At 42.7% G+C, this 23,583-nt stretch overlaps 1 protein-coding gene across 1 annotated transcript; it reads right to left on the reverse strand.

The window, feature by feature from the left end:
• Positions 1 to 233: 233 nt before the first annotated feature.
• On the reverse strand, positions 234 to 23,126 carry LOC113027928 (microfibril-associated glycoprotein 4-like). The gene is made up of 7 exons (XM_026177771.1): positions 22,935 to 23,126; positions 22,728 to 22,773; positions 3,223 to 3,381; positions 3,099 to 3,137; positions 2,888 to 2,984; positions 2,638 to 2,805; positions 234 to 998 (listed from the first exon to the last, which is right to left on the reverse strand). The coding sequence occupies exons 2-7, from the start codon at positions 22,731 to 22,733 to the stop codon at positions 745 to 747; spliced, it is 723 nt and encodes a 240-aa protein (XP_026033556.1). The 5' UTR covers positions 22,734 to 22,773; positions 22,935 to 23,126; the 3' UTR covers positions 234 to 744.
• Between the last annotated feature and the right edge of the window lie 457 nt (positions 23,127 to 23,583).

A 23,583-nucleotide genomic window follows, 5' to 3' on the forward strand; every position in this document is an offset into this window, starting at 1 on the left:
TGAACAAGGCTGCAACATGACAGCATCAGTGTCTTTGTGGATGTGCTGCACAGGCACCTGAGACAAAAGCTCAGTATGAACTTCTCAGAAGTAAAATCCAGTTGTGTAACTTTAGGTATAGAAATACTGAATATTAATATCAGTGTCTTCACCCTGAAGCAGGTGGAGCTTTAGTGTGAGGGCGGCTCCAGAATCCAGACAGAAACACACAAAGACCTCGAGAACACCTCAGCTGTTTGCTTCTCATTTATTATCAGGATACAGCAGATAATGATTCACACCAGCTATCAGACCTCCACCAAACAGTCAGTGAGACGTTAAATCTGAGTGTGCTGAGCTGCAGACTGAGGAACATCTGGACCAACCGAGAGCTTCTGAGACAGCCGACAACATCCCAACCTAAACTAGCAGTAACATCCTGACACAGTGTGGCTCAACGTGGAGTCCGGGTCCTCCAGAAAGCACACACATGCACTCAGTGGACCGAGACTCACAACAGAGACCTCTAGAGGAGGAACGTGTTCATTGCAGCTGCTCTCATACAGGTGAACTACATCAGCTCATACTGGTCTCTGTCCATCATTTCACTCCACCTGCAGGCAGCAGCTCACTCACACTCTGACGGCTCTTCTGAAATATTTACATCTTCGACTGACTCTGAAAGTTAAAGATTCTCTGGAATTACATGATAAAGGAAAGAAAAGAGATCAACACGAAATGTTCTGCTGTGTTTGTCCTGCAGATTTACTGCACAGGACGGATCTTCATGCTGATGGTCTTCAGGGAGTAGTCATAACCTTTCCACTGTTGCCAGGCCACACCAACAGCAAAGATAGTACCATCTGCCCCCCAACGATAAACCCCATTAGGGTTTGCATTGTGACAGGTGTTGTACCAGAACGCCCCCAGATATAATTTTGCACAGTTCCCTGACCAGGTGTCCTGGTCTTTGTCAAATGTGGAGAACTTCTGTCCGTTGTGAGTACTCAGGGCATCTCCTGCAGAAACACAGATGAACAATCACAAAATTACCACTAATCCCAGTCAGACTGGTCTGCATGTGTACCGGGAGTGTTTTCAGTGGGCCATGACACAGACTGGACTCATACTGGGGAGTAAAAAGCAGCAGGTGCACAGTTTGAATCATATGTGGTTGACAGACTCCAGTTTGTTCATGTGAACTGGGAGACTTCGTCACGCAGTAAAGTCATTTTCATTGGTATGTAGCTGACACCAGCTTTATTTATCCCTGAAGGCACATCAGACAAGACACGTAGTTAAACTGCAGGTGTGTCTATGGTCCTGACAACATCCAAAGTCTTGATTTTAGTCCTTTTTCTGTAATAATTGACTCAGAAACTGAAACATGGGAAACTGAATCAGCGCTTATCTGTCGAGCTAATTCTTCAGGTTTCTCACATCGTGAAAAGAAACCACTGCAATAAACTGTTGATTTTTAATAATCATCTCAAAATGAATAAAATAAGATCTGAATAAACAGCAGCCTCCTCATGTCATCTTTGAAAGATCAGTGAAAACTGAAGAAATGAGAGCAGAGGACAGTGATGGAAGCTGGTTCCACAGAAGAGGGGCCTGAAAACTGAAGGCTCTGCCTCCCATTCTACTTTTAAATACTCTAGGAACAACAAGTAGGCCTGCAGAGCGAGAGCGAAGTGCTCTAATAGGGTGATATGGTACTACAAGGTCATTAAGATAAGATGGGGCCTGATTATTTAAGACCTTGTATGTGAGGAGCAGGATTTTGAATTCACTTCTGGATTTAACAGGAAACCAATGAAGGGAAGCCAAAACAGGAGAAATCTGCTCTCTTTCTAGTCCCTGTCAGGACTCTTGCTGCAGCATTTTGGATCAGCTGAAGGCTTTTCAGGGAGTTTTTAGGACTTCCTGATAATAATGAATTACAGTCGTCCAGCCTGGAAGTAATAAATGCATGAACTAGTTTTTCAGCGTCACTCTGAGACAGGATATTTCTAACTTTAGAGATGTTGTACAAATGGAAGAAAGCAGTCTTACATATTTGTTTAATATGTGCGTTGAAGGACATGTCCTGGTCAAAATGACTCCAAGGTTCCTCACAGTGTTACTGGAGGCCAAGGTAATGCCATCCAGAGTAAGAATCTGCTTAGATACCATATTTCTAAGATTTTCAGGGCCGAGTACAATAACCTCAGTTTGATCTGAATTAAAAAGCAGAAAGTTAGCGGCCATCCAGGTCTTTATGTCTTTAAGACATTCCTGCAGTTTAACTCATTGGTGTGTGTTATCTGGCTTCATGGACAGATAGAGCTGGGTGTCGTCTGCATATCATCCTGCCTGGTGTTTGGTACTCAGGGGCCACGACTGAGAACAGGGAGGCTGCACAGAGGGTCATTAACACTGCCCACAATATCATTGGCTGCCCTCTGACACTCCTGGAGGCCATCGCCAGATCCTCCTGTCTCAGAGAAGCCACCACAGGCGACCCCTCAAACCCCGCCCACCACCTGTTCCATTCTACCCATTCCTCTTCTTTGTTGATCTTTTCTGTTCATTTGTGTCATTGTACATGTACAATGACAATAAAGGCGTATTCTATTCTATTCTGATGCTACACTGACCCTGTGCCACTTCACTCACCTGCGCCTCCGTCCTTGAATCCAGTAACAGTCAGTTTGTATCCGTCACATTCAGCATCCACCTTAAATGAAGAGTAACGAGCGAACACTTTCTTCCCTTCAAAGTCCTCCATGTCCACCAGCAGCTCACTCTTTTGCTTGGATGTCATAATGTTGATCACATCGAGACCTACATTCACACACAAGCACACAGTCAGAAACATGCAGGGCTGTTTGGTACAGAGCTGCAGATCATCCAATAAAACTCTCACCGAGCCAGTACTCTCCAGCAGCGTCACCAAAGCCCATCTTGTATTGATCCCAGGGTCTGTAGAAGTTCACCGTGCCGTCCATCCTCCTCTGGAACACCTGGGGGAGGAGGCAGCAGAAACATCTCTGGTTTCAGGGAGCACAGATCTGGATTTACAGCAGTGCTCCTGTTAAATGTTCCCGCGCTGACACTTTTTAGTTACAAGCACTCACCGTCCAGCCTCCTCTTTCTGAGTCCATGTCACAGTACACCTGCACACAAACACCTGTCACACTCTAGCTGCTTAAAGACGTGGACATGAACAGGACCCAGAGTCCCAGAGAGGGTGGACTGTACCTGCACCGCAGACCTTTCTCCAAGGGGATAGATGGTGTACACGCCGCTGCTTTGGCTTCTGTCCTGGCGGCGGATGTCGCTGCAGTCCCTCGGCTGGATGAGCTCCGTGCAGCTGGTCAACGCAGGAGCGAGGAGGAGAACGATGAAGACCGCTGGCAGCTGGAACAGAGAAGAAGCCTTTCATTTGCACAATATTCACTTCCTACCAAGCTCAACAAGCCTGTGATTCTCCCTCAGCTTTGCCTCTCAGCTGTGCTGAAGTCTTGTTTAGGCTGCACAGGTGTGGTTCAGCCAAACCCCTCTCCCTGTGCTCACTTCTTAGTATACAGGGAGTGCAGAATTATTAGGCAAATGAGTATTTTGTCCACATCATCCTCTTCATGCATGTTGTCTTACTCCAAGCTGTATAGGCTCGAAAGCCTACTACCAATTAAGCATATTAGGTGATGTGCATCTCTGTAATGAGAAGGGGTGTGGTCTAATGACATCAACACCCTATATCAGGTGTGCATAATTTTTAGGCAACGTCCTTTCCTTTGGCAAAATGGGTCAAAAGAAGGACTTGACAGGCTCAGAAAAGTCAAAAATAGTGAGATATCTTGCAGAGGGATGCAGCAGTCTCAAAATTGCAAAGCTTCTGAAGCGTGATCATCGAACAATCAAGCGTTTCATTCAAAATAGTCAACAGGGTCGCAAGAAGCGTGTGGAAAAACCAAGGCGCAAAATAAGTGCCCATGAACTGAGAAAAGTCAAGCGTGCAGCTGCCAAGATGCCACTTGCCACCAGTTTGGCCATATTTCAGAGCTGCAACATCACTGGAGTGCCCAAAAGCACAAGGTGTGCAATACTCAGAGACATGGCCAAGGTAAGAAAGGCTGAAAGACGACCACCACTGAACAAGACACACAAGCTGAAACGTCAAGACTGGGCCAAGAAATATCTCAAGACTGGTTTTTCTAAGGTTTTATGGACTGATGAAATGAGAGTGAGTCTTGATGGGCCAGATGGATGGGCCCGTGGCTGGATTGGTAAAGGGCAGAGAGCTCCAGTCCCACTCAGACGCCAGCAAGGTGGAGGTGGAGTACTGGTTTGGGCTGGTATCATCAAAGATGAGCTTGTGGGGCCTTTTCGGGTTGAGGATGGAGTCAAGCTCAACTCCCAGTCCTACTGCCAGTTTCTGGAAGACACCTTCTTCAAGCAGTGGTACAGGAAGAAGTCTGCATCCTTCAAGAAAAACATGATTTTCATGCAGGACAATGCTCCATCACACGCGTCCAAGTACTCCACAGCGTGGCTGCAAGAAAGGGTATAAAAGAAGAAAAACTAATGACATGGCCTCCTTGTTCACCTGATCTGAACCCCATTGAGAACCTGTGGTCCATCATCAAATGTGAGATTTACAAGGAGGGAAAACAGTACACCTCTCTGAACAGTGTCTGGGAGGCTGTGGTTGCTGCTGCACGCAATGTTGATGGTGAACAGATCAAAACACTGACAGAATCCATGGATGGCAGGCTTTTGAGTGTCCTTGCAAAGAAAGGTGGCTATATTGGTCGCTGATTTGGTTTTGTTTTGTTTTTGAATGTCAGAAATGTATATTTGTGAATGTGGAGATGTTATATTGGTGTCACTGGTAAAAATAAATAATTGAAATGGGTATATATTTGTTTTTTGTTAAGTTGCCTAATAATTCTGCACAGTAATAGTCACCTGCACACACAGATATCCCCCTAAAATAGCTCAAACTAAAAACAAACTAAGAACTACTTCCAAAAACATTCAGCTTTGATATTAATGAGTTTTTTGGGTTCATTGAGAACATGGTTGTTGTTCAATAATAACATTATTCCTCAAAAATACAACTTGCCTAATAATTCTGCACTCCCTGTAGTCCTGTTGCCTTTCATTGTAAAGTGAGTTCATGCTTTGTTATATTGTTGTATTCCTGTTGATCTCTGACCTGCACAGAACAAGAACCATTCTGAACCATCCCCAGAAAATCCAGGCTTAAGTTACCTGGATAAGAGGAAATCCTGCTTGGTGGCACAGACCTCAGGAGCAGGCTATGTTCAGAGTTAAGATGGAGGCAATGTTCCCTCTAATGTTTCATGTGTCTGAGCGAACGCACAAACTCCCTGAGCGTCCCTTGGACCACTGTGAGCGACAGCAGACGTGTGCACTGTGGTCACGCCAGCATCCAATCCATCCAAGTTACATGTTTATTAAAATAATCAAATTACAGCATTTATGTTAGACGACTTTTAATTAACTGCTTCAGCCCACTTACAATGAAAATGTAAACAAATCTTGTTATGTTAACACTATTGGAAGGAAAAATAACTTCAACTCCAATTTTGAAAACACAACTTTATTTATTTCTTTTCTATAAAGCTCTGACTTATATTATGAGTCTGTGGTCTGGGAGAGAGTCTGTAACTCTGTCTGCAAATACAGTAAATAATGACCAATGTTGGGCAGTTAATTATATAGTTACTTCTTCAAAAAAGTAACTGATTTATGCAAACAACAACATTTTTTGCAGCTGTTTACCTAAAAATGCAGCCAAGGCGTTTTTTTTAAATAAACATTTCAAACTATTTACAGAACAATCAGCTGTTCTGCATCACATCTGATGCCACACAAATTATTTGTGCCGCTCCAAAAATAATTTCTGTCCACTATGAGATGAAGGAGAACAACAGCCTGATACCTGCAGGCCTGACAGCAGCAGATGTGTCACTGCTGTAACACCTGTAACACTCAGCAGGCGCCTCATTGTTCTGACACACAACAAAACTACTGACTACACTACACACTAACTACACACTAACTACACACTAACTACACACTGACTACACACTGACTACACACTAACTACACACTGACTACACACTGACTACACACTAACTATACACTCACTACACACTGACCACACACTAACTACACACTGACCACACACTAACTACACACTAACTACACACTGACTACACTATACACTAACTACACACTGACTACACACTGACTACACTATACACTAACTACACACTGACTACACACTGACCACACACTAACTACACACTAACTACACACTGACTACACTATACACTAACTACACACTGACTACACACTGACTACACACTAACTATACACTCACTACACACTGACCACACACTAACTACACACTGACCACACACTAACTACACACTAACTACACACTGACTACACTATACACTAACTACACACTGACTACACTATACACTAACTACACACTGACTACACACTGACTACACTATACACTAACTATACACTGACTACACACTAACTACACACTGACTACACACTGACTACACACTAACTACACACTGACTACACACTGACTACACACTGACTACACACTAACTACACACTAACTACACACTGACCACACACTAACTACACACTGACCACACACTAACTACACACTAACTACACACTGACTACACACTAACTACACACTGACTACACACTGACTACACACTAACTACACACTGACTACACACTAACTACACACTAACTACACACTGACTACACACTGACTACACACTGACTACACACTAACTACACACTAACTACACACTGACCACACACTAACTACACACTGACCACACACTAACTACACACTAACTACACACTAACTACACACTAACTACACACTGACTACACACTGACTACACACTAACTACACACTAACTACACACTAACTACACACTAACTACACACTGACTACACACTGACTACACACTAACTACACACTGACTACACACTGACTACACACTGACTACACACTAACTACACACTAACTACACACTGACCACACACTAACTACACACTAACTACACACTGACTACACACTGACTACACACTAACTATACACTCACTACACACTGACCACACACTAACTACACACTGACCACACACTAACTACACACTAACTACACACTGACTACACTATACACTAACTACACACTGACTACACTATACACTAACTACACACTGACTACACACTGACTACACTATACACTAACTATACACTGACTACACACTAACTACACACTGACTACACACTGACTACACACTAACTACACACTGACTACACACTGACTACACACTAACTACACACTAACTACACACTGACCACACACTAACTACACACTGACCACACACTAACTACACACTAACTACACACTGACTACACACTAACTACACACTGACTACACACTGACTACACACTAACTACACACTGACTACACACTAACTACACACTGACTACACACTGACTACACACTGACTACACACTAACTACACACTAACTACACACTGACCACACACTAACTACACACTGACCACACACTAACTACACACTAACTACACACTAACTACACACTAACTACACACTGACTACACACTGACTACACACTAACTACACACTGACTACACACTGACTACACACTAACTACACACTGACTACACACTAACTACACACTAACTACACACTGACTACACACTGACTACACACTGACTACACACTAACTACACACTAACTACACACTGACCACACACTAACTACACACTGACCACACACTAACTACACACTAACTACACACTAACTACACACTAACTACACACTGACTACACACTGACCACACACTAACTACACACTAACTACACACTAACTACACACTGACTACACACTGACTACACACTAACTACACACTAACTACACACTGACTACACACTGACTACACACTGACTACACACTAACTACACACTGACCACACACTAACTACACACTGACCACACACTAACTACACACTAACTACACACTGACTACACACTAACTACACACTGACTACACACTAACTACACACTAACTACACACTGACTACACACTAACTACACACTAACTACACACTGACTACACACTGACTACACACTAACTACACACTGACTAGACACTAACTACACACTAACTACACACTGACTACACACTAACTACACACTGACTACACACTAACTACACACTGACCACACACTAACTACACACTAACTACACACTGACTACACACTAACTACACACTGACTACACACTAACTACACAGTAACTACACAGTAACTACACACTAACTACACACTGACTACACACTGACTACACACTAACTACACACTAACTACACACTGACTACACACTGACTACACACTAACTACACACTAACTACACACTGACCACACACTAACTACACACTAACTACACACTGACTACACACTAACTACACACTGACTACACACTAACTACACACTAACTACACAGTAACTACACACTAACTACACACTAACTACACACTGACTACACACTGACTACACACTAACTACACACTGACTACACACTAACTACACACTAACTACACACTGACTACACACTAACTACACACTGACTACACACTGACTACACACTAACTACACACTGACTACACACTAACTACACACTAACTACACACTGACTACACACTAACTACACACTAACTACACACTAACTACACACTAACTACACACTGACTACACACTAACTACACACTGACTACACACTGACTACACACTAACTACACACTGACTACACACTAACTACACACTGACTACACACTGACTACACACTGACTACACACTAACTACACACTGACTACACACTAACTACACACTAACTACACACTAACTACACACTGACTACACACTGACTACACACTAACTACACACTGACTACACACTAACTACACACTAACTACACACTGACTACACACTAACTACACACTGACTACACACTAACTACACACTAACTACACACTGACTACACACTAACTACACACTGACTACACACTAACTACACACTAACTACACAGTAACTACACACTAACTACACACTGACTACACACTAACTACACACTGACTACACACTAACTACACACTAACTACACACTGACTACACAGTAACTACACACTAACTACACACTGACTACACACTGACTACACACTGACTACACACTAACTACACACTAACTACACACTGACTACACACTAACTACACACTGACTACACACTGACTACACACTAACTACACACTGACTACACACTAACTACACACTAACTACACACTGACTACACACTAACTACACACTAACTACACACTGACTACACACTGACTACACACTGACTACACACTAACTACACACTGACTACACACTAACTACACACTGACTACACACTGACTACACACTAACTACACACTGACTACACACTAACTACACACTAACTACACACTAACTACACACTGACTACACACTAACTACACACTAACTACACACTAACTACACACTAACTACACACTGACTACACACTAACTACACACTGACTACACACTAACTACACACTAACTACACACTAACTACACACTGACTACACAGTAACTACACACTAACTACACACTGACTACACACTAACTACACACTGACTACACACTAACTACACACTAACTACACACTGACTACACACTAACTACACACTGACTACACACTGACTACACACTAACTACACACTGACTACACACTAACTACACACTAACTACACACTGACTACACACTGACTACACACTAACTACACACTGACTACACACTAACTACACACTGACTACACACTAACTACACACTGACTACACACTAACTACACACTAACTACACACTAACTACACACTAACTACACACTGACTACACACTAACTACACACTGACTACACACTAACTACACACTGACTACACACTAACTACACAGTAACTACACACTAACTACACACTAACTACACACTGACTACACACTAACTACACACTGACTACACACTGACTACACACTGACTACACACTAACTACACACTGACTACACACTAACTACACACTGACTACACAGTAACTACACACTAACTACACACTAACTACACAGTAACTACACACTGACTACACACTAACTACACAGTAACTACACACTAACTACACAGTAACTACACAGTAACTACACAGTAACTACACAGTAACTACACAGTAACTACACAAGATTTGCGCTAAACGTCTCAAATCTCTCACATCTCAAAACACGCAGTCACTCCTAAAACTTCTGTTGTGCCCTTAAACAGGGGAAATAGTGAGGAGAGGTGAAAGAACGGCACAGACACGCAGCTCTCACTCTCACTCGTCTGTATTGAGTCTCAGAAGCAATACAACCAAAACAATATTCTTATGGATGCACTCAGTCTCAGGACAACTGTATCCAAACTAAGTCACTATTGTTCGCTGCATTAGCTGATGAGAATACTTTAGATAACATGAACTGTAGCATTAGGCAAAAACATCTTTTTAACTCGCACGTGTTAGCTGACACAGTCACTAACTTTCCACAGCAATGAAATAATACTTTAAGTACTGCATGTCTTCCAGTAGTTAACTTATACAGATAATAACAGAAAAATCTTCACACAATATGGCGGAGCAATAGCGAAAACTAGCATACGCAGCAACAGAGATTAACTGGAACTTCTCAGCAAAATAGTCTGCAATTCACATCTTCCGCTACAATGAACAATGATAACAATGTAATAATCAACAGTAACACACATTTATACAGATTTGTGCATGACAGTTACCTTAAACAGGGGAAATAGTGAGGAGAGGTGAAAGAACGGCACAGACACGCAGCTCTCACTCTCACTCGTCTGTATTGAGTGAAGGAGGCAGCGCGCGAACCCACCTACTGGAGCCCTGAGGCATTAACAATGGATCGACGCACAATCAACCCAGGCAAAACTTTCACTGCTTATCTCCCTCTATATTCCCACTGCATATTCTATTCGAAAACAGTCAAAGCAACAAATAAAACATTAATAAGGGCATCACATGAAATGTAAGGAACAGAGATGTACAACTTCAAAACTAATCAAATTTATGATCCACCACATACTCCCCCTCAGAATAGATGTTGTCCTCAACATCCAAATGTTTAACATTTAGCACAAACGTGGAGTTATGAACATTAATATCACCAAAACCACATACAATAAACCATTGCATACTATAACTGTTTCTTGTACCTTATATGTACTCTACAAAAATAGTTTCACAAGCTGGAACTCTTTTCATACATTCTTTAGTGTGGGTTATTACCCAAAGTCTTTCAGTGTTCTCATACAGTCTGTATGAATTACAGTGTCCATGCAGTTACATTAACACAGTCTGCTGCTGGCTTGAGAACAAAGTCATTTTAGTGCAGCTTGTCAAAGCAGTCACTCTCTCCTTTGACAAATGTCCATGAGAGTGATACAAGTGGCCGTAGCCATGTGGTGTGCTTTGGATGTGTGTGTTAAGCTGCAAGCACAATATGAATCAGTTCAATGTCCAAAAGTCACTTTGAATATGAATTCTGTGTTAAACAGTCCATTTCCTTGTGGTTGGTGTGGAGTGTAAGTACATTGTCTCTGTTCAGTAATGTGTTTCGTGTGTGATCACAATGTTTCTTTTCACTCAAGTCCATACAGTTATCAGTGGCAGTATGCCTGAACAGTCCGTGGAACCATGAAGTGTGTATGATGTGATGGTGTTCTCAGGTTATAACAAGCTGGTGAACCAAGCCGATCATATGTGAAGATCTTTGGTGGCTTGCGCTCTCTACTCGGTCGCTGATGCTCTTGCTCACAGGTCCTGCTGTGTTTGTCTGGAACAGGTGCAGGAACAGGTTCCTCCACTGATGGTTCCTCGACATAATTTTCCTCTTTGTCGGGTAGTTGTTCACATTGGTTCAGTACTTCATGTTCATTCTCTGGCTCAGATGACATGTTTTCCACTGTTTGAAGGTGTTTGCCTGGTTCATCAGTGCTCATAGGATTCAGTGTCGGAGGGTAAAGTGGCTCAAATGGCTGCTGAGATGACACTGGATAGTACTCATCATCGTCATCCTCTTCCTCAGCTTGTTCCACTTCCTCACTTGTCTCCACGGCTCTTTTTCTTTTTCGTGGTCGCACTTCAGTTTCAACAGGCAGATAGTCACATGGCAGAAGAAGATTGCGATGCAATATCCTTGATCTCCCTTTTGCTTTCTCAGGTCTGAGTTCATAAACTGGGATATCTCTGCTGACCTGACGAACGACTGTGTGAACCACATCCTCCCAGTGGTTCCTCAGCTTGCCTGGACCTCCTCGAGGTGTCATGTTCCTTATTAAAACACGATCGCCTGGCTGTAATACTGAGCTCTTCACCTTGCTGTCATAATGTCTTTTACTTCTTACAGCTGCTTTATGAGCATTTTCTCTCGTGATCTCATATGCTTCTTCCATGCCTTGTTTCCATTTTACCATGTAGTCATGATGATTGCCATCTCCTTGTTCTGAGGTCAAGCTGAACAGCATGTCGATTGGCAATCGTGGGGAGCGTCCATATAACAAGTAAAAAGGGGAAAATCCAGTTACCTCGCTGCGGGTACAATTATAGGCATAAATCAGTTTGTTAAGCGAGTCCTTCCAGTTAGTTTTCTGACTCTCTGAGAGTGTTTTCAGCATCTGGAGTAGTGTCCTATTAAACCGCTCCACTTGTCCATTCCCTTGGGGATGGTAGGGAGTAGTCCTGGACCCAGCAACTCCACAGTAGTTTTTTAGTTGTGCAAACAGATGATTTTCAAATTCAGCACCTTGATCATGATGTATTCGTGCTGGGAAGCCAAATCTTAAAGCATAGTCATTAAAGATTTTGTCTGCAGCCGTTTTACCTGATTTGGAAGTTGTGGCATACGCTTGGGCGAAGCGTGTGAAATGGTCAATGACTACAAGGATGTATTCATAACCCCCTTTGCACTTGTCAAGGTGCAGGAAATCAATTGAGACAAGTTCAAATGGGTGAGTAGTGACAATATTAGTCAGTGGTGCTTTGCTCTCATAACACGGCTTCTTCTGTTTTATGCAAACACACCTTCTGGTCACATAATCCTCTACTTCCCGTTGCATATAGGGCCAGTAAAACCAGTCCCGTATCAGTGACAATGTTCTCTCTACACCTTGATGGCCCATTTCATCATGTAGCTCCTTTAGTACAGTACTTTTGTGTATTTCTGGTAGGACCAACTGTTTTCTGTTTGCTGTTTTTCTGTGCAAGATCCCATTCTCATCCATCTCCAATTTGTCCCACTCCCTCAGGAGACATATGACCTGTGGGCTGAGTTTTCTTAGTTCTGAACGTGATGGTTTTTCCTGTGTTAGTTTACACTGAATTACAGGTCCAATAGTCGGATCACTTCTCTGGTCCTGTTTGATCTGGCCTTTTGTCAGTGGAATGATGGAAACATCTGTGGCCATGGCTGAACACCTGACTGAGACACCCATGGACCATGACACATTGGAGTCATCCTGCCTTTCCACTGCCTGTGTGGTTGCTCCAATTACATCGTATGCCATTTCCTCTGTGCATTCATTCATAAACGTTTCCATGTCTACCGGCATCCTGGAGAGGCTGTCTGCGTCCACATTTTCTTTACCAGGGCGATATTTAATTGTGAAGTGAAAATCTGCCAGTTCTGCTACCCATCGACACCCTGTTGCATTCAGTTTGGCAGTGGACAGTACATAGGTAAGTGGATTATTGTCGGTGTACACGGTGAAGAATGGTGCATAATATAGGTAATCACGGAATTTTTCTGTGATAGCCCACTTGAGAGCAAGAAACTCTAACTTGCCTGAATGCAGGTGGTAATTCTTCTCAGCTGCAGTTAAAGTGCGGGAACCATAAGCAATCACACGAAGCTTTCCATTCTGCTTTTGGTACAACACGGCACCTAATCCCTGGTTTGACGCATCAGTGTGAAGGGTGAATGACTGTGAAAATTCTGGAAAGCCTAGAACAGGGGGCTGAGTTAGACAGTCTATCAGCTGCTCTAGTGCTAACTGGTGCATGTCGGTCCACTCAATAGGTGTACTCGAAGGGACACTACACCTGTTTCGCTTTGTTTGCCACTTTAATCTTGTGTTTCGCTGGGTCTCAGCATCTGCAGGTCCCTTGAGCAAGTCATACAGAGGATTTGCAATTCTGGCAAAATCCTTGATGTATTGTCTGTAATAACTTAGTAGGCCCAACATTGCTCTTAGTTCACCAACAGTACCTGGCTGTTTGTTTTTCAAAGCTGTTACAGCAGCAGTGTCTGCGGGGTCTATCCTGCTTCCCTCTGCTGACACAATCCTGCCAAGGTACCTCACTTCTGTCCTAAACAGGTCACACTTTCTTGGTTTGAGTTTGATTCCGTACTCCCTGAGTCGGCGCAGCACTTTCCTGACATCCTCAACATGATCCTCAAACGTTCTGCTAAAGACAAGGACATCATCGAGGTAAGGCACACATATTTCATCCCTTAACCCTTCTAAGCACTCCTCCATGCAGCGTTGAAATGCTGCCGGAGCATTCATCAGTCCAAATGGGATTCTGACCCACTCATACAGGCCCCAGGGGGTCACAAAAGCTGTTAGGTGTTTACTGTCTTTGCCCATGAACCCCTGGTGGTATGCTTTACCCTGGTCCAGTAGAGAAAAGAGAGTGTTGCCACCTAAGTTGTCCATGATGTCTTGTACTCTGGGAATAGGGTGGCGGTCTGGGTGAGTCTTCCTATTCAGCTCTCGGTAGTCAATACACAAGCGCAATGTACCGTCTTTTTTCCTCACACAGACTACTGGAGAGGAGTAAGATGAGTTTGATTTTTCCACCCACCCCTGAGCTATTAGGTCCTGTAGGTAGTTTTTCATTTCCTGATACAAGGGTTTTGGTACAGAGAGATAAGTCCGTGTGACTGGCTCATTATCTTTCAACGAAATGTTCATTTGCAAGTTTTCAACACAGCCTATGTCGTCATCAGATTTAGAGAATGACTCTGACTCTTCTCTTAACATCTGACTAACAGCTTGTCTCTGGTGGTCATTCAGGTGAGTCAAGTCGACAGGTGGGTCCCATTGTTCACTTTTAGGTGTGTTCTCACCTGAGCTCTTAGCCTGGATGGGACGGACTGATGCAGTAGGGAGGCAGTCAGTTTTGAATACATTAGCAGGATATATTGATGCAACAGACTGCACAGTTCCAATAACAGTCCTACTTGGCAGTGTGATGTCATGGCTGGTGGGATTTTGTACACTAATGACAATTTTTGGTGTCATACCAGTCTTTATTAAAACAAGGGTATCACAGAACTCGAGTCCTTCAGGCCACTGTGGGTTCTCATGAGGCTCGAAGATCAGGGTTCTATCTTCTTTGAAAGGCGGGGCTTGCACTCGACACTCGATTTGGAGGGAGCTGTGTTTAGGCACTTCAACTCTCTCATTTGTTGTTCTTACACTGTGCTCACATGGCTGTCCCACTGTCACTGCATTAACAAAAGCTCTTGCCCCACTCTTTCTGAGGTGAGGAAAAGCTACTTTTACTGTTTTCATGAGTTTCTCTTTATTCTTAGTGTTTGTCTTATCCTGTACTCTGTTTGCAACTAGGTGTGAAATCAAATTGAAGCCAATTATGGGGCATGACTGTTGGTTGCCTTTTAACACTAACACAGGTATTAGCAGATCTTTATCATTAGCAGCAAGTCTGAAGCTTACCTCGAGCCAACCAATATATGGTATTTCCGTCCCATTGGCTGCTTCAAGTTGCAGTGGTTCAAGTGGGTCTACTAGTTCTGCTATATCTCTTAGTTGGACATCAGGCAAATGGGTCTGTTTCCAGGCCGCATCTACAGCACAAATTTGTGAACCTGTGTCCCAAAGTGCCTGGATTCTTTGGTTGTGCAGAAAGCACTGAATGAGACATTTCTCTCCTACAAGCTCTTTTACAGTAGGCGTCTTCACTGGATTACTTCTTTTCCTACACTTTGGTTTGCAACTTGACTGTGTTTCCTGTTTCTTAATAGATGAACATGTATGTGGCTTACAGTACCTTCTGTGCACAGACCAGTGTGTCTCTTGACAGTCTTTTGAGCAGTACAATGTTATTTTACAAACAGAACAACATTTTAACTTCATACTCTCTTCCTTTCCCTCACAGTTAGCACAATATTGGGACTTTTCAATGCTGTCGGTTGCCCCATGTCCCGTGGGAGCAACCTCCCTTAGTTTAAAGGGCTCCCTTTATCTGATTTTGTCAGTCTAGGTGCTTTACAACCTGCACGGAAATGCTCACTACTCCCACACCTAAAACAATGCTGGCAATATGCCTCACCTGCCTGCACACATGCAAAACATCTGGGACGGTGACTTGGTGAGGGATAATATCGCTGTGGTGCGAATCTTTGTTGAAACTGTGCTGTCCCATACACATGCCCAGATCCATGTGCTGGGTGGTGTTCCTGTGCTGCTGCAGGAGGGTGCTGGTGGTAAAATGGCATGCAGTTTTGTTCAGCCTTAATGGGGAAAGGCTGCTGAGGTGCTGGGGTTGTCTTTTGAATGGTTTCTCTGATTTGGGAAACTTCAGCCCTCAAGTCTTTCAGCAGCACCATGTCAGCACGCATTTCCTTTATTTCTGTTAGAAGATCAGGGGGTGGAGGGGCTGGTTTCTCTTGAGCTGTGCTTCTCTTTCCCACTGGGGAATCTTTAGACTGGACAGTATTTACAGCTGTTACTCGTGATGGAGCGGCATGTTTCTTTTTGTCCTGTCTTTCCTTTTCATTTGCGACTGCAATATTTACCTTCTCGAGCAACAACTCATCTGAAGTATTTGTTTGCAGGAGGTAAGGTTGCAGGTCACTTTTAATATTGTCATTCTGAAGGCCAGTCAGGACAGTATGCATAAAAAGGCTCTGGACTAGTGCTGGATCATACTTTAGACTGGACTCAACTTCCTGAGAAGCAAACAGGATTTTCTGTCTCAAGTCCATTGTCCTGATCAAGAAATTTTGGGGTGTCTCTTTACTACTCTGAACCTCAGAGGTAAGTTGTTTGTATAACTCTGTGGCACCTTTCTCCTGGTAATGAGACCTGAGGATTCTCCTAAGAGCAGGTAATGTGAGGTTTTCTTTTCCTTCAAGATAACTCCTTAGCTGCAAGCCTGGCGTGATAGCACGAATTACAGCATCAGTGATTTCTGATTCTGGGTAGCCTCTATTGATCCCGCTTTCAATTTGTCTCGCCAGACTGGAGAATGTCAGCCTGTCTTTTTGCCCCGGCTCTCCTATTTGGCCTGATATCTTAAAATCTTTGCGCCACATGGAACTGTTTGGTGCTGTTGGAACAATGTTTCTCACTGGGATGCGAGGACTTAAGGCAGGATTCATGCTATTCCTCATCAAGTCATGCATTTCACCCTCTTTTTGTTGTAAGAGCAGTCTTAATGTCTCTATCTCCTCCTGGCTACTTTCCTGGTCCTGAACAGCTGGATCCACTGTTTCATTCACACCTTGTTTTTTATCCATTTGTATGTCACTTATAATGTCCTGGACATTAAGAAGTTCTGACATACCTTCGTCCTCACGGGTAGCCAGCTCTGTGCGTTCAAGGTGCTTAACTAAATGCGAGACTAGCTGACTGCGCGTTCTATTAATCACAAACTCTTTTCCTGGTCCTGAGATTTGAAGTACATCACATAATTTAGTCAGCTGCTCTAAAGTCAGTTGATACAGTGTTCCTTTAATCTCCAGCTGAAGCTTTTCTAATTCAGACTCCATGTTGTCAGAGGAGTTAGCACAAGCAGTCAGTTGAGAAATGATCAGACTTAGTTGGCTTTTACTGCCCCCTAGTGGCCACTTTTTCACTTCAGGATACAGATACCAACGTAGGTCTAGCGATGTCTCTGCTGCTTTACTATGCTCCTTTCTGATACCTGGGTCGTCTGGGGGGGGATGATCAACGTGAGGATTTCTCTTACAGGTCAGGGATGGTCCTCGAATCAATCATCCCAGCGGTGCCTCCAAATGTTGTGCCCTTAAACAGGGGAAATAGTGAGGAGAGGTGAAAGAACGGCACAGACACGCAGCTCTCACTCCCACTCGTCTGTATTGAGTTTCAGAAGCAATACAACCAAAACAATATTCTTATGGATGCACTCAGTCTCAGGACAACTGTATCCAAACTAAGTCACTATTGTTCGCTGCATTAGCTGATGAGAATACTTTAGATAACATGAACTGTAGCATTAGGCAAAAACATCTTTTTAACTCGCACGTGTTAGCTGACACAGTCACTAACTTTCCACAGCAATGAAATAATACTTTAAGTACTGCATGTCTTCCAGTAGTTAACTTATACAGATAATAACAGAAAAATCTTCACACAATATGGCGGAGCAATAGCGAAAACTAGCATACGCAGCAACAGAGATTAACTGGAACTTCTCAGCAAAATAGTCTGCAATTCACATCTTCCGCTACAATGAACAATGATAACAATGTAATAATCAACAGTAACACACATTTATACAGATTTGTGCATGACAGTTACCTTAAACAGGGGAAATAGTGAGGAGAGGTGAAAGAACGGCACAGACACGCAGCTCTCACTCTCACTCGTCTGTATTGAGTGAAGGAGGCAGCGCGCGAACCCACCTACTGGAGCCCTGAGGCATTAACAATGGATCGACGCACAATCAACCCAGGCAAAACTTTCACTGCTTATCTCCCTCTATATTCCCACTGCATATTCTATTCGAAAACAGTCAAAGCAACAAATAAAACATTAATAAGGGCATCACATGAAATGTAAGGAACAGAGATGTACAACTTCAAAACTAATCAAATTTATGATCCACCACACTTCCCCCGTTTCTTAACAACTAGATGCCATGTTGCCATATCATTTTTTGATTGGTCGACATTTTTCAACCAATAGGAAAGGATGGGGGGGGGGGGTTGGTGTTGTTTCTGCTCACAGGCTTTCGAGCGTTTTCCTTATAAAACGCAGTTTTTCCCGTTTCTTCCTGCAGTAAATAGAAACAACGACAGTATTCAGGAAGAAAACCAAACATTGCAGATATTTTATCATAACTCTGGTTTTACGCGGCCGACCAACACAATTTAAAAACTGGTATAAAGTCCACACTTTTCCCGTCAGTTGTTCGTCTGTGCTGCTCACATCTCCAATGGTTGTACACGTTGTCATTAACGTGGCTTCACTCCACATCAGCCGCCTTGCTCGCTAAAACTCAGGTGTCAGCACATAAGGACGCTGTCATCAGCGACATTGATTAGCTGCGTTTATACAAATGTGGCATCGTTCCCATACGGGAGCAGCCAGTCACTGACTCACACTGCAGAACAGAATTGTTGAAATTTTAATTTTAATTTCAATTCAGGTTAGATTTTTTTTGTTAGCAATGCAGATTTTCTGTGTGCAGAGATGCCAGCAGTGCGCAGCTTAGAGGGAACATTGGGCGGAGGTGCCGTGTTTTCGTTGATTCTTTTATTTACAGCATGTTTTTAATGTCATTTAGATTTTCTGCTGCTGTATTTTATACGTGCAGCTTGTTAAGCTCAAACCTACTAAACCACTGACTGAAGCCGTAAAGTTACAGCAGCTAAAACTATGAACGAGGTCTTCATGTTTTACGAGGTGTCTTTTACACTGAAAACAGAAACTGGAACACAATCAAATTCATTTCACTTTGAGCTGCGACAAACTGAAGCGACGTGCACGTCTCCTTCAACACGCCCAACGTTATGAAGCCACAGGGGCTCTGATCAGTTTGCATTGTGTTTAGCTTTCAATATAAAGTTCCTCGATGTGACTGCTGTTGTGATTTGGTGCCTTACAAATAAAACTATACTGAACTGAAACATCGTCATACTTCTTTGTTGGAGCACAGAAAGTAACCCGGGCAAGTGTGTGTAGGTGAATTCTTGTTATTATGTGAAGAGTGCACGAAATAGTGTCATTAACATCAACTAAAACATGAACGTGTGAGAAAGATCAAACTACAAAAAGACTTGTCAGGTTCACAGTTTACCACTGAGACCTTCGATGATAAATGAAACTAAATAAAATAAATAAAGGATTAGCTCGAATATTCACAGATTAGATAACTGGCCTGTGACACCTGAGGTGACCCAGTGTGTTAAAATGTGGTGACCTGTGCAAATGTCCACATGTGGTAGTTCGGCACAAGACCCGTCCCACCAAAACTGCAGTACTTGCTCTGGTGTCATCTGTCCTCAGGACCAGCAGCAATCAATAACAGATCAATCACAGATAAACAATGTAATTTAGAAACTATAACTACTAAAAACTATTGCAGCATACTGAAACAACCATACTGGTGTATGTCCTGAACAGAGACAAGAAGAAGAAATAATTCTGTAAATAGAAAGTACTTTAAGTAAAATGTAACTTCTCGGAACAAAAGCCGAGAAAACGTTCATCTTCCAGTGTAAATACTTTTAGGAGCACAGACTCAGTGTGCAGTAGATTAACGTTTCACTTTACATTCTTATAAATGGTAAAATGGCCTGTATTTATATAGCGCTTTACTAGTCCCTAAGGACCCCAAAGCGCTTTACATATCCAGTCATCCACACATTCACACACTGGTGATGGCAGCTACATTGTAGCCACAGCCACCCTGGGGCGCACTGACAGAGGCTTATCTGTCAGTGCGCCCATCCATTATCATCCATCAATCAGCCTGCTGTTCTTTGCTAAGTCGTAAAGGGGGAACAGTCCTGCTCACAGTTTTCTATGCAATGGAAGATCTTTGATTGTTGCAACATCTGTGCAATAATAAAAATGTCATAAGGTAATGTTAAACGTCTACATCATGCAGTCTCTGCACGTGTATGCAGTTCAACATGAAGTCATTTACACACTGCTAAAAATTACTTAGAGAAGGCAGGCAAGGCAAATTTATTTGTATAGCACAATTCAACAACAAGGTGATTCAAAGTGCTTTACAGAGACATTAGAAACAAAAACAAATAAAAAGCATGATTTACAATTGATTAAAACAAGCAAACAAACTAACTAACTAAACACACACATTTCACACCTGTTCGCGCGACCTGAACCCTTATCGTAAGGGGAGCTACCAGTCCTTCTGTGGACGAGCTACTTTCTATTTTAAATTCCCTGAATTTAAAATACTCTCTAGACCCAGTCTAGACCCAGCTGGGGAGCTACCCAGAGCTCTAAACCCACTTAACAAACAAACAAACAAACAAACAAACAAACAAACAAAACAGTATATAAAATCAAAACAGATAAAATCAGTAGTTAAAATGTAAGTTTTGAAATTTAAGCTTAAAGTGTGGATTTGGTGCTTTATTCAAATGCAGCTGAGAACAGGTGAGTCTTCAACCTGGATTTAAATAAACTGAGTGTTTCAGCTGATCTGAGGCTTTCTGGGAGTTTGTTCCAGATATAAGGAGCATAAAAGCTGAATGCAGCTTCTCCGTGTCTGGTTCTGACTCTGGGAACTGATAAAAGACCGGATCCAGATGACCTGAGGGATCTGGAAGGTTCATACTGGGTCAGGAGGTCATTGATGTATTTTGGTCCTAAACCATTCAGAGCTTTATAGACCAGCATCAGAACTTTAAAGTCTATCCTCTGACGGACAGGCAGCCAGTGTAAGGACCTCAGAGCTGGACTGATGTGGTCCACTTTTTTGGTCTTAGTGAGGACTCGAGCAGCAGAGTTCTGAATGAGCTGTAGTTGTCTGACTGATTTTTTAGGTAGACCTGTAAAGATGCTGTTACAGTAATCAAGCCTACTAAAGATGAATGCATGGACTAGTTTTTCCAGGTCCTGTTGAGACATCAGATCTTTTATCCTTGATATATTCTTGAGGTGATAGTAAGCTGACTTTGTTATTGTCTTAATGTGTTTTTCTAAGTTTAGGTCTGCATCCATCACTACACCCACATGTCTCGCCTGGTTTGTGGTTTTTAGATGTATAGATTGAAGTTCTCTGGTGACCTGTAATCGTTTTTCTTTGGCGCCAAAGACTATTACTTAGAGAAGAATAGAATAGAATACTCCTTTAATCCTTTAATTGTCCCACAAGGGGAAATTTGGTTGTATCAGCAGCAAAAAAGCACACATATACAGACAGAACAGGACAGAGAAACACAGTTTTTATATATTTATATCATGGACAATAGTACTTAAAGAACTTGTTTTCTGCCCCCTTTCATGTAACTTATGCACTACTTAAAATGACATACACTCTACATAAAGTTATTCTCTCTCTATCTATTATTACTTTAGAACTTCTTAAAATGATATCCAGTATAATTTGTGTCCCTTCCTTCATTACATGATTGGCATCAGGCTCTGATAGTGAAGGTAAAGTCATCAAACAGACACATTCAAGAAGGAAGGCGGAGTTTTAGGTATCAACACTGTTTAATGAGGCGATCACAGCAGACCGAGGGTCAGGAGGGTCACCACCACTCACTCCTACACTGATACTTAACCAGAAATATTTAAGGTCACAAACTTACCTTCATGGTCAGATTTCTGTGGGAGTTAGTTTCTGCTGATGTATATCTGAAAGGAAAGGATTACTGTGAGGATCACCTCATTCAATCATTTAAATCTAATCTGCGTTTAACGCATTTACAGCAATGTCTGCTTAAAATATCCTGAAAGTTTCACACACTCTATTTGGCAGTAATATTAAAGCACTGCTGCTACGTTACTACAGATACCTGTGTGAAGTCACCTGCAGTTGGAGCTGAACACGCTTCAGAGACACCACACGGCTGTTCTCCCTCAGTGTGTCAGAGTCTCCCAGAGTCCCTGCTTATATCTGCAGGAGGGCGGACACAACAGAGTCACGCCACTCTTTACACTGTCTAAAGTTACACGCTTCAAGTTTCCCAAAAAAACACAACCAGGATGTTCCCAGGCTGAAGCACAAAGCACATCAGGTTTATTTGCATTTAATATATGTGCTGATCCACCCAGTAATTACATGAGTGTTTATCTTTCAGTGCAACGCCTCCGATACTTGCTGCTGTGATGCACATATCATGGGACAGTGCAGAGGAGAGCTCATTTACTTGACCCGCTTGAATTCAGTGAGACTTCAAAGATGAAGATGTGGGGCGCAGTGAGTGAAGCTTGAAAATGTAAATTTAGAATTCAAAGCATTTCTGCCTAATTCTGGGGAACCTGCAGGCCATTCAGGTGGGGGCGGGGCTACCACTGAGTTGTGGTATAGTTTCGGCAGGATTGGGGCAGTGTGTCTTGCACTTTTTGTCTCTTGTTGATTGACTTGATGGCTGGTGTTCAGGGTCCAGAGCACTCCTTGTGGTGGGCTTAGTTAGGAGGAAGCCAGACACACCAACTCCACAT

The sequence above is a fragment of the Astatotilapia calliptera genome, chromosome 8 (genome assembly GCF_900246225.1).
Source record: "Astatotilapia calliptera chromosome 8, fAstCal1.2, whole genome shotgun sequence".
Lineage (NCBI taxonomy): Eukaryota > Metazoa > Chordata > Actinopteri > Cichliformes > Cichlidae > Astatotilapia > Astatotilapia calliptera.

Coding starts and splice junctions, on each gene's coding strand:
- LOC113027928 (XM_026177771.1), bottom strand. Junction 3,138..3,222: donor GAGAAAGGTCTGCGGTGCAG/GTACAGTCCACC, acceptor GTTTGTGTGCAG/GTGTACTGTGACATGGACTC. Junction 2,806..2,887: donor TGCTGGAGAGTACTGGCTCG/GTGAGAGTTTTA, acceptor GTGTGAATGTAG/GTCTCGATGTGATCAACATT.